Source organism: Nuphar pumila, chromosome 13, assembly GCF_984573655.1.
Source record: "Nuphar pumila chromosome 13, dmNupPumi1.hap1.1, whole genome shotgun sequence".
NCBI lineage: Eukaryota > Viridiplantae > Streptophyta > Magnoliopsida > Nymphaeales > Nymphaeaceae > Nuphar > Nuphar pumila.
The window spans coordinates 69,541,827-69,557,889 of NC_143261.1; the positions used below are offsets into that span (position 1 = coordinate 69,541,827).

Sequence of the window (16,063 nt, forward strand, 5' to 3'; positions counted from 1 at the left end):
ACTATATGTCTCTAAAGATGTAACCTTTTTAGAAAATGAAAATGGTTTTGTGAAAACTAAAGATATTGACGAAAGCGAATATGCTTTCTTATTTGATCTTCTTTCTCAAGAAGATGTGACTCTCAAGAAGAGGAAATTTCTAATGATTTGTTGAATAACTTAGAGGATATTCCTCTTAAAATGAAAGTGATAGAACAATCCAAACCTATGTTAGGCGTGGTCAACAAGTTCCCATGAGTGCCTTAGAAAAATGTAAGGAAGAGAAGCCCACAACAAAAATAGCTCTCAAATAATGCTCACTCAAGCACAAGAACCACTAGGGTTCATACAAAATACCCGAAAGAGGGTATGCACAAAGAAGAAAAATAAACTTCATTAAAATGGGAGAAATCCCAACTCAAAAGTATATAGTACAAGGGGACAAACCCCCATATTTATAATGTTTGAAGAAGGGAGTCATAGAAAGAGTTGTTGGACTCTCCAATGGCTCTAATAGAGTCGTTGGAGTGTCCAACGACTCTTTCATGGACTTTGCTTTTTGACTTAGTCAAAAAGCAAAGGTTTAAGAAAGTGTCCAAAGGTTTTTGCTTTATGCTTTTTGACTTGGTCAAAAAGCATAAGCTTACAATGGTCCAAACCAAAAAAATAAAGTTAACTATGGTAAAAAAAAAATATTTTAAAGTTAACTAACTATCCTATTGTAACTAAACTAAAAGATTACATATGATGGGGTATTTACATATGAGATTGTCTATGAGATTACAACTTTTAACACTCCTCCTCAAACTTATGGTTGAACAACTGAAAGTTTGTCCAAAAGAAAGCAGAATCATGGAGCAGCAAGAGGTTTGGTAAAGAAGTCTGCTTGTTGATATTATGAGGAGACATATGGAAGCTCAATGGTGCCTTGTAAAAATTCCTCACGTACGTAGTGACAGTCCATTTAAATATGTTTGGTCCATTCGTGAAATGTTTGATTGCTGGAAATGTAAATTTTTTTTTTATTGTCACAACATAATCGTGATGCTTTTGTGCTCTCAACACCCATATCTTGCAGCAGTCGTCTCAACCCGACTACTTTCGTGGTGGTTGTAGTCATGGCTCTGTACTCGGATTCGGTTGATGAAAGAGAGATTTTTTGTTGCTTATTACATCTCCAAAAGATCAATGATTCTCCTAAAAACACACAAAGCCTAGTAGTTGAGTGTCGATCATTTGGATCACCTCCACAATCTACATCAGTATAAGTAGTTAGTTCTAATGAAGAAAAAGCAGACAAAAAAAGTCCTCTACAAATAGAGCTTTTAAGATATCTAATAATTCGCAATACCGCTCCCATATGAACAGTAGTGGGTGCATGCTGAAATTGACTTGTTGTGTAGACAACATGTGCAATTTCAGGTCGTGTGATGAAAATGTAAGACAATGCCTCAACAAGCTGTCTGTAAGGTGTTGAGTTCTCAAGTGGTTCTCCATCATCCATCTTCATTTTGCTATTTACGATTTCAGGAGTGTCTACATGTCTTTCATCTGAAATACCTGACCTGACAATAATATCTAAAGCAAATTTAGACTGAGTTAGTAAATATCCTCTAGAAGAGTATGCAACTTCTATACCAAAAAAGAATTTCAAAAATCCTAAATCACTCATTTCAAAATGTGTTTTAAGAAATTTTTTAATATTGTAAACTCCCTGTTTATCACTTCTGGTAATGATCATGTCGACAACATAGAGGAGAAGGATAATAATACATGCATGAGAGTTCTTAACAAACAAAGTTGTGTCAGAAAGACAAGATTGAAAACCAAAATCAAGTATAATCTTACTAAACTTATCATACAAAGCTTTCAGAGCTTGTTTAAGTCCATACAAAGCCTTATTTAAGCGAAGAGTTTTCCCTTCAAGGATATTAATTCCTGGTGGTGGATTCATGTATACTTCTTCAGCTAAACTTTCATTTAGAAATGCATTCTTAACATCCATTTGAGAAATATGCCATTTCTTTATAGAGCAAGAGCTATCAAGATTCTAACAGTGGTCATTCTAGCTGCTGAGGCAAAGGTTTCTTCATAGTCTATTCCATATTCTTGGGAATAGCCTTTGGCAACTAAACAAGCTTTAAATATCTCAAGAGTGCCATCACTTTTGGTCTTAACTTTGTATACCCATCGACAATCAATAAGTTTTTTGTTGGGTGGAATGTCTTGAATAGTCCAGATATTTGCCTTTTCTAAGGCTTCTATTTCTATTGTCATAGCTTTAACCCACTCGGGGTGATCTTTGGCTGTAGCATAACTAGAAGGTTCTTCATAAGAGTGTATTAAGGCAATGTAGGCCTGATACTTCGGTGAAAAAGACTCATGACAAATTTTGCAAAAGTTTTGAGATTCTAGTGGACTTTCTAGTTGATATTTGGTCTTGTTCTTTTGTATATTTTTCAAAGGCACATGGTCTTTCTAAGTTTCCTCGTCTAAAATATTGAATACACTCTTGATTGCTATCAACTGGTTTTGTGTTAGTCATATCGCTCTGATCATCTTGATCAATATCACTTTCATTACTCCTTAGAACTAGGTCCAATAAAAATAAATACTTGTCTATTTTCGTAGAATTTTTATTTTTAAAAGGACTTTCATTTTCTAAAAATGATACATTTCTTGAAACATATAGTTTGTTATTTTTAGAATCGAAACACCTGTAACCTTTTTGATGACTTGCATATCCTAAAAGGGCACATGGAATAGCACGTGGAGAGAGTTTATCATTCTTATCGACAATCAATAAGTTTTTTGTTGGGTGGAATGTCTTGAATGGTCCAGATATTTGCCTTTTCTAAGGCTTCTATTTCTATTGTCATAGCTTTAACCCACTCGGGGTGATCTTTGGCTCTAGCATAACTAGAAGGTTCTTCATAAGAGTGTATTAAGGCAATGTAGGCCTGATACTTCGGTGAAAAAGACTCATGACAAATTTTGCAAGAGTTTTTGAGATTCTAGTGGACTTTCTAGTTGATATTTGGTCTTGTTCTTTTGTATATTTTTCAAAGGCACATGGTCTTTCTAAGTTTTCTCATCTAAAATATTGAATACACTCTTGATTGCTATTAACTGGTTTTGTGTTAGTCATATCGCTCTGATCATCTTGATCAATATCACTTTCATTACTCCTTAGAACTAGGTCCAATAAAAATAAATACTTGTCTATTTTCGTAGAATTTTTATTTTTAAAAGGACTTTCATTTTCTAAAAATGATACATTTCTTGAAACATATAGTTTGTTATTTTTAGAATCGAAACACTTGTAACCTTTTTGATGACTTGCATATCCTAAAAAGGCACATGGAATAGCACGTGGAGAGAGTTTATCATTCTTATCTGTAAATACAAAGCATTTGCACCCAAATACCCTCAACCTAGAATAATTTGAAGTTTGCTTATAAAGTTTTTCAGTGGGAGAAGTATTGTTTATCAAGGAAGAAGGCATCCTATTAATAAGATAAACAGTATTTAAAGTTGCTTCGGCCTAAAAAAAATTTGGTACTTGATGTGTAATGAGTAATGTTCTTGTTATTTCTATAATATGCCTATGCTTTTTTTTAGCTAAGTCATTTTGTTGAGGGGTGTAGGGACATGATTTTTGATGTGAAATCCCATATAAGTTTAAATAATCTTTAAATTCTTTTGATAAGAATTCTCCCCTTGAATCAGTGCGAAATATCGAGATATTACAAGGTTTTAAAACCCATGACTCGGAACTCGACTCGTTCTTTATTGACTCGTGACTCGGCGGGTCAACTCGGTGACTCAGACCGGGTTTTGTTAACTTTTGATTTTAAAAGAAAAACAATATATAATTTGTCTGAAACCATGTTTTTGAGTAAACATAGTCTCCAAATGTCTGTAAGAATATAAAAACAACTGCAAAGAGCTATAGAGGTTTGCTTGAATAATTGAATTTGATATCTATACAAGCACTTTGACTAATTCATGACTTGAATTAGAGGATTTGGTCACCATGAGTTCAGTCTGCTACTACCTAAGGTTCCTAAAATGGCCAATCATATATGCTAGCTTGTTTTAAAAGTTTTAATTCCCTCTCTAACAAATTCATAAATGTAAAACAGGGATATATGTGCATATTGAAAGTTTACAGAATGCCCAATATCAACATAAATAAGCAATTTTCTCTCATGTATAAAACTATGAAGGAAATATATTAATGGCACAACTATAAAAAGACTACTAATATTTGAATATGTACAATGCTTGTTCACAAAACAAATGGATGATGAAACCTAAATGTGACTTCCCATAGGCACAGATGACCCGCCATATATAGTGAGAATCATTTCTTTAAAATATTTTGCTAGAATAAGTTGATAACACAGGGTGAACAATAGTTCGAACAACATGGCGATTTTATTCTATGGATTTAAATGCTTTTTTATCTTTAAATGATTTTTATTTTCTTTTTTGTACAAAATCTGGGGGTAACCCTTGTTAAAATATATGTACTTATATATTTCGAAACTGTAATTTGAAACTCAAAAAAAAAAATTCAAACATCCCAAAACTCGCCCGAGTCAGGCCGAGTCAAGCCGAGTCAGGCCGAGTCAAGCCCGAGTTTTGGCAAACCGAGTTTGCCTTGCCGGGTTGACTCGTTGGAGGGGCGAGCCGAGCCGAGTCAGCCGAGTCAACGAGTTGACTCGGCGAGTTTTAAAACACTGAGATATTATTCTTAAATTGATTTTTGACCATATTGTGAAATATTTGAAAATACGAGAACACTTCGGATTTATGTTTAAGAAAATAAATCCAAGTGTGTCGTGTAAAGTAATCTACAAAAATCACATAATACATAAAACCACTTTTTGATATAACCGGTGCGGGACCCCTAACATCAGAATGTATAAACTCAAGTGGTCATGTAGTAACAAAGATTCTTTCTTGAAAAGGTAGTCTTTTTATTTTTCCAAGAATACATTTTTCACATATAAAAGCTTCAAAATTACAAAAATTTTCCATGTTTGGAAAAAAACTGAATCTTGGACATACAAGGATGACCAAACCTTTTGTGCTAAAGATGCAAGTCTAATTTTTTAACATTACAACATAGTGTATTCTTGGGTATTTCCAAAAAATTCATGTAGTACAAGCCTCCTTCTCTATGGCCTTCCCCAATCGGCTTCCCTGATTGGTGATTTTGTACTCGACAATCACGAGAAGAGAAGGAAACATTACACCCATGGTCAGTTAATTGAGAAACAAATAAAAGATTTAGATTAAGTTTATGAATATATCTAATTTTTTGAATACAAAAGCCTTTTGAGTTTTGTGAAATATTTTCAAAACTTCCTATTCCTTTAATCTCAAGAGATATTCCATGTGCAGTAAAAACATTTGATCAACTTGAGTTATGACATTGTGATAGCAATTTTATGTTGGGTGTCACATGAAAGGAAGCACCAGAGTCAAGGAGCCAAAGAGATTTACCGGGATCAGAAATGTCGATGGAAGAGACATCGACTCCGACAGATGAAGAAACTCCTTTGAGAAGTGGTTGAAGTGTCTCCACCACTTGAGTTAGAGACATGTTTCCAATATATGTCTCACTTGATTCTTGCGGAGATTCAATTGTAGCTACTTTCTTTTCATAAGGCCTTTTTAATTTTGGACAGTAAGTCTTGACATGTCCCGATTCACGACAATAATAACAAATGACTTTTCTTCTTTCAAAGTCGTTTCTTTGTTTTTAATCATTAGTTCTCACAATGTGTGGAGGTTTGTACGAGCGAACATGATTTTCCGGTCTAGATACGGCTAGAACTGAATCATCATCACTTTTGGAAATTCTTTTCTTGAGTCTATTCTCTTCCATACTCAATTCTTCTATTGTGTCTTCAATGGAAGAGACTTTTTCCCGATGGAGAAGAGCGGATTTGGTTGATTCAAATTCGGATCTCAATCCATTAATGAATTGGAAAAAATGCTCTGCATTCACTTGATTTTGACGAAGCTCTATGTCTTGTGGACAATGCCACTTTGGTTCAAGGAGGGTCAATTCTTCCCATAACTCGGATAAGCTATTGTAATATTCTCTAATACTCTTATCCCCTTGAACCATATTGCGAACATTTTTTTGAAGATTATATATGTGGGCAATATCCTTAAGAGAGTACATTCTCTTAAGATAATCTCAAACATCATTGGCATGTTTAAACTTTGTAAGGCTTGAACACTTCTTTATGTCAACACTTGATATGAGCCAAGACATGATTTTGGCATGTCCCATTCTCCATTCTTTCCACTTTTTTTCATAATTGAAAATGACTTTAACCTTTTCTACCTATGAGAGAGGTATTTCTTTCTCTCCTTTGGTGAGGATTAGTGTAGGTTCCACATCGGTTCCATCCACTAACCCCCATAATCCCTTTCCCCAAATGAGATGCTTCATGATTGAAGCCCATGTGACATAATTAGAATCATTGAGTTTTATGGGCTTAACGGTGACATTATCATTGTCATCCATTTTACAATTTGGGAATGAAATGATAGGAAGAAAAGAATGATAAAATATAAAAGAGAGATTAGAGAAGAGGATACTCTACCACAAAACGGTGAATACAAGTAATCCTCCAAGCTTTCAAACCTTCACACGATTATACCTTCAAAGAAACCACTTTTTTTGAAAGGAACTTGAGTGGCACACTTCCCAATGCACAAAAAAACTTCATTTTGATTGCTTCTACCAATGGCTTTGATACCATGTAAGGAAGAGAAGCCCACAACAAAAATAGCTCTCAAATAATGCTCACTCAAGCACAAGAACCACTAGGGTTCATACAAAATACCCGAAAAGGGGTATCCACAAAGAAGAAAAATAAACTTCATTAAAATGGGAGAAATCCCAACTCAAAAGTATATAGTACAAGGGGACAAACCCCCATATTTATAATGTTTGAAGAAGGGAGTCATAGAAAGAGTTGTTGGACTCTCCAATGGCTCTAATAGAGTCGTTGGAGTGTCCAACGACTCTTTCATGGACTTTGCTTTTTGACTTAGTCAAAAAGCAAAGGTTTAAGAAAGTGTCCAAAGGTTTTTGCTTTATGCTTTTTGACTTGGTCAAAAAGCATAAGCTTACAATGGTCCAAACCAAAAAAATAAAGTTAACTATGGTCCAAACCAAAAAAAAAATAAAGTTAACTAGCTATCCTATTGTAACTAAACTAAAAGATTACATATGATGGGGAATTTACATATGAGATTGTCTATGAGATTACAACTTTTAACAAAAAATACTCTCAAGGTTCCAATATAGAAGAAACCTCTTTAAGGAGATCCGACCGAATCTCCAATCCTCCTAATAGGTTTGTTTCCTATGAGTCTCTAACACGAAAGTATAGAGCATGTCTAATTGCGTTACACTCTTTTCATGAACCGTCACATTATAATGAAGCTAAAAATATTCTCCAGTGGGTTGAAGCCATGAACTTAGAACTTAGTGCCCTTGAGAAGGCAAAAACCTGGGGAATAACTTCATTATCCATTGAGAATAAAGCTATTGGATGTAGATGGGTTTTCAAAATTAAAACAAAAAAGTGATGGGTCATTAGAACGCTATAAAGCCTGGTTGGTAGCCAAAGGATACGCTCAAGAATACGGTATAGACTATGAAGAAACCTTCGCTCCCGTAGCTAGGATGACTAGTGTTAGGACTCTTATTGCGGTTGCGTCAGTTAAAAAATGGCCTATTTATCAATTAAATATTAAGATTGCATTCCTAAATGGAGAATTAAATGAAGAGGTCTACATGGATCCTCCACCTGGAGTAGGTATTGGTGAAAATAAAATTCTCAAACTTAAAAAGACATTATATGGTTTAAAGCAAGCTCTAAAGGCTTGGCATGATAAATTTAGCAATGTAATGACAAGTTTAAATTTTTGTTCATGTTATACTGACACTGCTTTATTTGTGAAAAATGTAGGGTCTTTAGTAGTTATTGTACTACTTTATGTTGATGACATGATCACCATTGAAAGTGATGAGCAAGGAATCAATAATATTAAGAAAGTTTTAAAAGAAAATTTTGGCATGTCTGACCTTGGTTTCTTAAGATATTTTTTAGGTATTGAAGTAACATACTCTCCCTGAAGGTACATTCTCTCTCAGAAGAAACTTGCTGTTGACATTTGTTCCAATGTCTGGCATCTCAGATGATAAGAAGACAGAAACCCCTGAGGTTATCAATGCAAAGTTGAGGTTGGAAGATGGAACACTTCTCAAGGATCCTACTCTCTACCGCTAACTTGTTGGGTCTCTGACATACTTATCCATCACTCGGCCAGACATAGCTCATGTTGTTTACTCAGTCGGTCAGTTTCAACATACACCTACAACTGTGCATATGAGTGCAGTCTTAAGAATAGTCAGATATATTAAAAACACCATAACTAAGGGAGTTTTTCTTTCCTCTTCGTCATCATTTAATTTAATTGCTTATACTGATGTTGATTGGGGAGAAAATCCCAATGATAGAGTCTCAACTACTAGTTTTTGTGTTTTCTTAGGTGACTATATGATTTCCTGAAGATGCAAAAAGCAACACAAAGTATCATTGTCCTCAACTGAAGCGGAGTATCGTGCAATGGCCACTACAACCATGGAGCTTGTGTGGCTTAGAAGTCTCCTCAGTAATATGGGCATAGTTATCTTTATTCCTTCGAAGATATGTTGTGACAACAAAAGTGCAATTTATATCGCAAGCAATCACACCTTCCATGAGCGTACTCAACACATTGAGATGGACTGCCACTATGTTCGTGATGAATAACTAAGAGGAACCATAGCACTGCCTTACGTTACATCTTATTACCAGTTGGTGGACTTCTTCACTAAAGCTTTTGCTGCTTCGCGTTTTATGTTCTTTCTCAACAAGCTTTCGGTTATATCCCCGTAAAGCTTGAGGGAGGGTGTTAAAATACATGTAATCAAAATATATATATATATATATATATATATATATATATATATATATATCCATTATACCCGATAAGGGTATTCCTGTAATTCTGCCCAATAGGGGCATTGTAGTCATTTTTATATTTTTTCTTCTTTTCTTCTTTTTTCTTTTTCTTCCTTTTCTTTTTTCTTTTTTCTTTTTATGAAATGCATTTAATGCATTCACATTGGGGGTCCCAACTAAGAGTCGTTGGGCCCCCAACGGTCACAATTGTGACCGTTAGGAGCCCAACGACACGTTGTTGGTCCTCCCAATGTGGTCTCTCTCTTTCTTTTCTCCCTCACTCTCACTCTCCTTTGCCTATAAATAAGTGGGGTCTCCCCCTTTGTAAAGTATGGCTTCTTGAAGCCCTTTCTTGCATTTATAAAGATTTTGTGTTTGCAAGCCATTGTTGGCTTTTGTGTATATCCATTTTGGATTTGTTCTTTGCTTTCTATGTGTGAATGTCCATTGTAGGACATTGTTCTTATTTCCGCATATTTCATTACATGAAGACCTAACTTGCTCAAATTTGGGACGTAGACGGAACAAAAATTGGAACAATCGATCTTGTTCCATTTATTTTTGCCTTAGTTTAACATCCTCCATAGATACCCATTTTAGTTCTAAAAGAGCCAACTCATCCCACAAAAGGTTTAGAGCACTATAGTAATCTTTAATGCTCATATCCCATTGCTTAGTAGTTCTAACCTTTTCTTGCAAGAAATAGTTTCTTGCAAGATCTTTTTGGGTATACATACCCTTCATAAAAAACCAAGTTTCATTGGCTCTGCGAAATTTGACAATATTTGCACATACCTTGAGTTCTACATTGTTCATAAACCATGCTAGGATTTTTGTAAGGTTGCTCTCTCAATCTTCTACTTTTCTTTGATGATCTTCAATAGCTTTGAGGCGAACATCTCCCTCAAGAGCTTTTTCTTTACCTCCTTCAATCTTGGTGAGCTCAAGTTGAGGTTCAGGAACAAACCCCATTACATAACCCCAAAGTTTTTTTCTTTTGAGGTTATTCTCCATTGCAGATGCTCACGTCATATAATTTTTGTCATTTAGCTTGAATGATAGGTCGATCTTGGCTCTATTGCTCCAATAAGAAAGTATGAGAATAAAGAAGAGAGAGAGTCACAACTTCACCTTACAAGAGTCGAGTGGCTCTGATACCATATAATGAAGTATGCAGAAATATAAAAAATGCTAAAATGCATTCACAATCTCCAACAACAGAGAAATATCAAAAAAGAGCAATACACAAGTCCACTATGGGACAATACATACACAAGCTTTATAAAAAGCACAACTAAAATAAAGACTCTTTTATTGAAAGAGAGAGCATGAAAAATGCTTAAGAAATACAAGGGGTCTCACCCCTATTTATACAAAGTGAGAGGGCTGAAAAAGGAGCCAAAAGGGGGGCTCCCAAAGAGTCGTTGGGAGCCCTCAACGGTCACATTTGTGACCGTTGGGGGCCCCAATGACTCTATTATGGGGGCCCCTTTTGGCGTGAATCCAAAAGAAAAAATGATAAAAAAGAAAAAATGTTTTAAAGAAAAGAAAAATACATTGTTTATAAAACAATGTGAAAAGACTATAATACCCCTATCAGGTATTATAGTCTTACATATGATTTAACATGCACCACGAACATATTGAGAAGTCACCCACGAGCACCCGTGCAATGAATCTAGCCAACTTTAAAGAGAGATACACGAGCACACAAACATGTGAATGCTAACCACCAATAAGCAAAAGCACCCTTGTTCTGAGAAAACAGGAGCCTTTGAGTACGAACAAAATGTTCACCAAAAACAAAATGGACAAGCACAAGGATGCCACCATGGGCACACTCACAAAACCCACAAAGGCCACACAAAAAAGGCTCAAGAGATAAAAAGTAATATTTTATTTATTCACCAAAGTATGCAAAAAACATACTTTCAAAGAGGGGATTCTCCCTATTTATACAAGCCAAGAGGAAGCCCTCTAGCCGTTGGAGCTAGTCCAACGGCTAGGATTGTAGCTGTTTACAAAGTTTATTTTATATATAGTACATATATGTACACACACACACACACACACACACACACACACACACACACATATATATATATATATATATATATATATATATATATATATATATATATATATATATATATATATATATAAGTATACATACTTAGGTATGTATACATATAGATACATTATATATTTACAATTTTAATAGAGAGAGAGCGAGAGTCTTTAGGGTTTTTTGTTTCTTACTGTGGAAAGAATCTTCTATTTCATCTCTTTGAGGACACATACTTTTTTGTAGAAGCTCAGTTCTGTTTTTGAAAGACTGATTTCTTTATGCAGGTGTGAAAAGATTTGTATACATCTCAGCTGCTGATTTTGGTGTGGTGAATTATTTGTTGCGAGGATATTATGAGGGAAAGGTACTGTGCGATGTAGAGAGTTTTTGGGATGAGTTATTTTGTTTTATTCCGCAAATTGTTCATTGTAGTTTTTTCTGATTCATTTGTTCTCCATATGCTGAACCCATGGTGATAGTCATTGTTCATGTCATTAGCACAAGATAAACTAAGTATTGATATTTTTCTGTGAAAGAAAAATACTATTAGAGCTTCAAGTTGTTACTTTTCACAGAAATATTCTTGACAAAGGCCAATTGGTCAGAAGTCTTGTTTGTAACAAAGCAGATGTTTTGAGTTTGCTTGTTGTGGGTGGTTGCTTCTTGACTGGCATTTGATAAATTCATATGCAGTCATGCGATTTCACATTTGATTCTTGAAATTTGTAAATATTGAATTGCATATCACCAACTGGATGTTATTGACATCATAACCCACTCTAATGAACTACCAACCCATGATACTAATTAATTTTCTAAAGTACTAGTTAGGATGATTTGATATTATGCACTTGTATGCAAAACACAATGAGTTGAGATCGAAAGACAAGAAGCAAACTTGAGTATAAAATCCATGGAAAAGGAGAGCTGAAAGCAAAAAGTGAGGCATAGCAAGGCATACCACCTCACTATGATGAGTTGTAAGGCATAAGCCTTACAATTGAATATTAAAAGACATAAAATAAAAACTTAAAAAATGCAAATAAATAGAAGCAAATTTATTATTAGATATATAAACTAGGTTCACAACATGAACAAATACATGCATGTTAGTATCAGAACCAAAATTAATGTTTGAGAGTATCACAACTAGGGCTGGACAATGGGTAGGCTGGCCTGGCGTGATCCATTCAGTGGTCAGGATTGATCGGGCTGTTGATGTGCCAGTCCTGGTCAATCTCGACCCATTGTCCAACCGGGTCAAGCCTAAGCCCTGCTCGGTTCGGGCCCGGGTCTAATACAAAGCCCATGCCCCTCCCATTAGGCCTATGGGCCTAATTCGGGCCAGGTCGAGCCAGTTTACAGTCATTGTATATTCACAACAATTTCATTCATTTCCTTGATTTCATAGGTTCTTTTAATGAAAATTTAAATCATGCAAAAGAATGGATGGGATCCAAGATGGAAGCATTTATTGAATCACATACTTGATCCTATATATATATCCCGTGGGCTGCTACCCGACCCAAGATTTTGTCAGGTCGGTTCTTCTTTTGAAAACTAGACCCATGCCCGACCATTTCGGGCCTGGGCCTGCGGGATGCCCAACCCATTGTCCACAAAATTCATGTAAACAAACGTCAAGCTATTTTTTCAAGCATGAATGTGTAAAAGTATCTTCAACAAGATACTTTAGTCGATAACACAACAACCTTAAGAATAAATGTGTGAACATACACACCCAAGAACACTTGTGCACAACAAACACAACACACCGAATCACAAATGTGCACTTGCACCCATAAGTTTCATAAACACTAAAGAGGTTGGGCTACAATCCCAAATCCCTTAGAGAAATACAAGAGGAGCTGCCCATATAAATAGGGCTTGACGGAGGCCTTGGGAGGGGCTCCACATAGTCGTTGGAGCCCCTCCAACGGTCACAAATGTGACCGTTGGAGGGGTCCAACGACTAGTGGGTTGGGCCCCTCCCAATGCATGTACAATGCATTAAATGCAAAAAACAAAAATACAAAAAGAAAAAGAAAAAAGAAAATACAAAAAAAACATATTCTTGAAAAAGAATGTGTAAAATTCCTAAACTACCCTTACTATGACTATATATATTTTATATATATAATTGGTAAATACATATACATATATTATATATATGTATATGTATTACCTTATATATATAAAATATATATACGAAATTACAAGTTTGATTACATAATTTAACACCCCCCCTCAAACTTAGGGCAAGATGACCGATAGTTTGCCAAGAAGGAAGTTGAACCGCGGAGCGCACAGGGCTTTAGTAAAGAAATCGACCAACTGATATTCGGACGTGACATAAGGAAGGTCGATAACTCCTCGGAGATATGCTTCACGAACATAGTGACAGTCCATTTCGATGTGTTTTGTCCGCTCATGAAAGGTGTGGTTCTTTGCAATGTAGATTGCACTTTTGTTGTCGCAGCATAGCTTGGTGGGTCCTTCAATTTTGATTCCCATGTCTTCTAGCAGTTGGTGAATCCAAACAATCTCCATGGTAGTAGTGGCCATGGCACGATATTCAGCTTCAGTTGAGGAGAGCGACACCTTTTGTTGCTTCTTGCATCTCCACGAAATTAGTGAGTCTCCTAAGAACACACAAAAACAGTGGTGGAGTGACGGTTATTTGGGTCACCTCCCCAATCTGAGTCAGTATAAGCAATCAATTTTAAATCAGAGGAAGAGGACAGAAAAACTCCCTTATTTAGAGTACCCTTTATGTATCTTACGACCCGTAAGATGACACTCATGTGAACGGATGTAGGCGCATGCTGAAATTGACTTGCAGTATGGACTGCATGGGATATATCTGGTCTGGTAATACTCAGATACATCAGGGACCCTACAAGCTGTCTGTAAGGTGTAGGATCCAATAGGGGAACTCCATCATCAATTTTCATCTTTGCTCCTACTACCGCAGGAGTTTCACACAGCTTCTCATCTGTAATACCTGACCTGTCAATGATCTCAGAAGCAAGCTTAGTTTGAGATAAGAAATATCCTCGAAGAGAGTATGCCACTTCAATTCCCAAAAAATAAGTTAAAAAACCCAAGTCAGACATTTCAAATTTATCTTTTAAGATAGATTTTATACTTTTAACCCCGTTAGAATCACTCCCAGTGATGAGCATGTCATCAACATACAGAAGTAAAATAACAATCCCTGCATTGGATTTTCTAACAAATAGAGCAGTGTCAGTAAAACAAGAGGAAAAACCATTCTCAATCATAACAGAGTTAAATCTATCATACCAAGCCTTGGGAGCTTGTTTTAGGCCATAGAGTGCTTTCTGAAGACGAAGCACCTTTCCCTTAGGAGTCTCCATTCCAGGAGGTGCATCCATGTAGACTTCTTCGCTTAAATCACCATTTAAAAAGGCATTTTTCACATCCATTTGATAGATGTTCCATTTGTTGATAGAGGCAACGGTTATAAGACATCGAACAGTGACCATACGAGCTACAAGAGCAAAAGTTTCTTCATAGTCAATACCATATTCTTGACTATATCCTTTTGCAACTAAGCGAGCTTTATACCTTTCAAGGGATCCATCACTTTTAGTTTTTACTTTGAAAACCCATCTGCACCCTATTGTTTTCTTGCCTTTAGGAAGATTTTGGAATTCCCAGGTTTTGGCTCTTCTCAGAGCCTCAAGTTCATTGTCCATGGCATTAATCCATTCAGGGCATTTACATGCTTCTTCAAAATTTCTAGGTTCTATATAAGAGTGGATGGCACTAAGGCAGGCTCTATATCTTGGTGAGAAAGAGTCATAGGAAATGAACCTAGAAGGAGGCCTTCTACTTCTCTCAGTTCTACGAGGGATCACTTCATTCTGAGAGGCACTGGAACTGGCATCATTATATCTGTCAAGAGCACTCCTAAAATTGTTTTGATCTCTATGAGAGTAGGTGATAGGGTCTCTAGGTAATTCAATAGGTTGATGTGACGAAGGAGACAAGGAGATGTTTTCCTCGGTTTCAAGTTCATTTGGGTTACCTTGATCTGACTCATTATCACTAGTATCATCGTCCTTATTCAGTAAATCAAATAAAAAAGAGTAATCCATATTCTCATTATGGGGGTCACAACTTTCAAATCCACTAACATTTTCCAAAAAACTCACGTTCTTGGAAACATACAACTTATCACTTTTGATATCATAACAACGAAACCCCTTTTGGGTTTCAGAATAGCCAAGAAAGGCACAAGGAATGGCCTTTGGAGAAAGTTTGTCATTCTTATCAGTAAGAACAAAACACTTACACCCAAAGACCCTTAACCTGCTATAATCAGGTTCCTTATCATACAGTTTTTCAAAGGGAGAAATTTTGTTTAAATTTTTCGATGGAAGTCGGTTTATGAGATAGACAGAGGTAAGAGCTGCCTCAGCCCAAAGATTTTTTGGAATGTTTTGAGAAATGAGCAAAGTCCTAGTTGTTTCAATGATGTGCCTGTGTTTTCGTTCGGCTAACCCATTTTGTTGAGGGGTTTTTGGACATGATTTTTGGTGAAGAATTCCAAAATTTTCAAGATAACCCTTAAATTCATTTGAGAGGTATTCTCCTCCAGAGTCAGACCTAAAAATTTTTAAACATCCATTGAATTGATTTGAAATCATCATGTGAAAATTTTTAAAGGTTGAAAAAACTTCATGTTTATGTTTAAGGAAATAGATCCAACAAAACCTAGTATAGTCATCCACAAAGATTACATAATATGAAAAACCTCCTTTAGACATTACCGGAGCCGGTCCCCATACATCGGAATGGACAATTTCAAATGGTTTTGTCGTAAACATGGATCTTTGAGGAAAGGGCAAACATTTCATTTTCCCAAGAATGCATTCATTACACAAAAAGTCACTTTTACAAAGATGTTTAACAAAAGGCAAGTACGAGATTTTAACAATATTGG

At 35.8% G+C, this 16,063-nt stretch overlaps 1 protein-coding gene across 1 annotated transcript in view; it reads left to right on the forward strand.

Annotated features, from left to right (window-relative positions):
• LOC149818629 (uncharacterized protein At1g32220, chloroplastic-like) overlaps window positions 1-16,063 on the forward strand; it is an 86,944-nt gene that overhangs the window by 30,599 nt on the left and 40,282 nt on the right. The window contains exon 7 of the mRNA XM_089984019.1: window positions 11,376-11,455. Within this exon, the coding sequence (XP_089840145.1) occupies window positions 11,376-11,455 (80 nt within the window). The remainder of the gene's footprint in view (window positions 1-11,375; window positions 11,456-16,063) is intronic.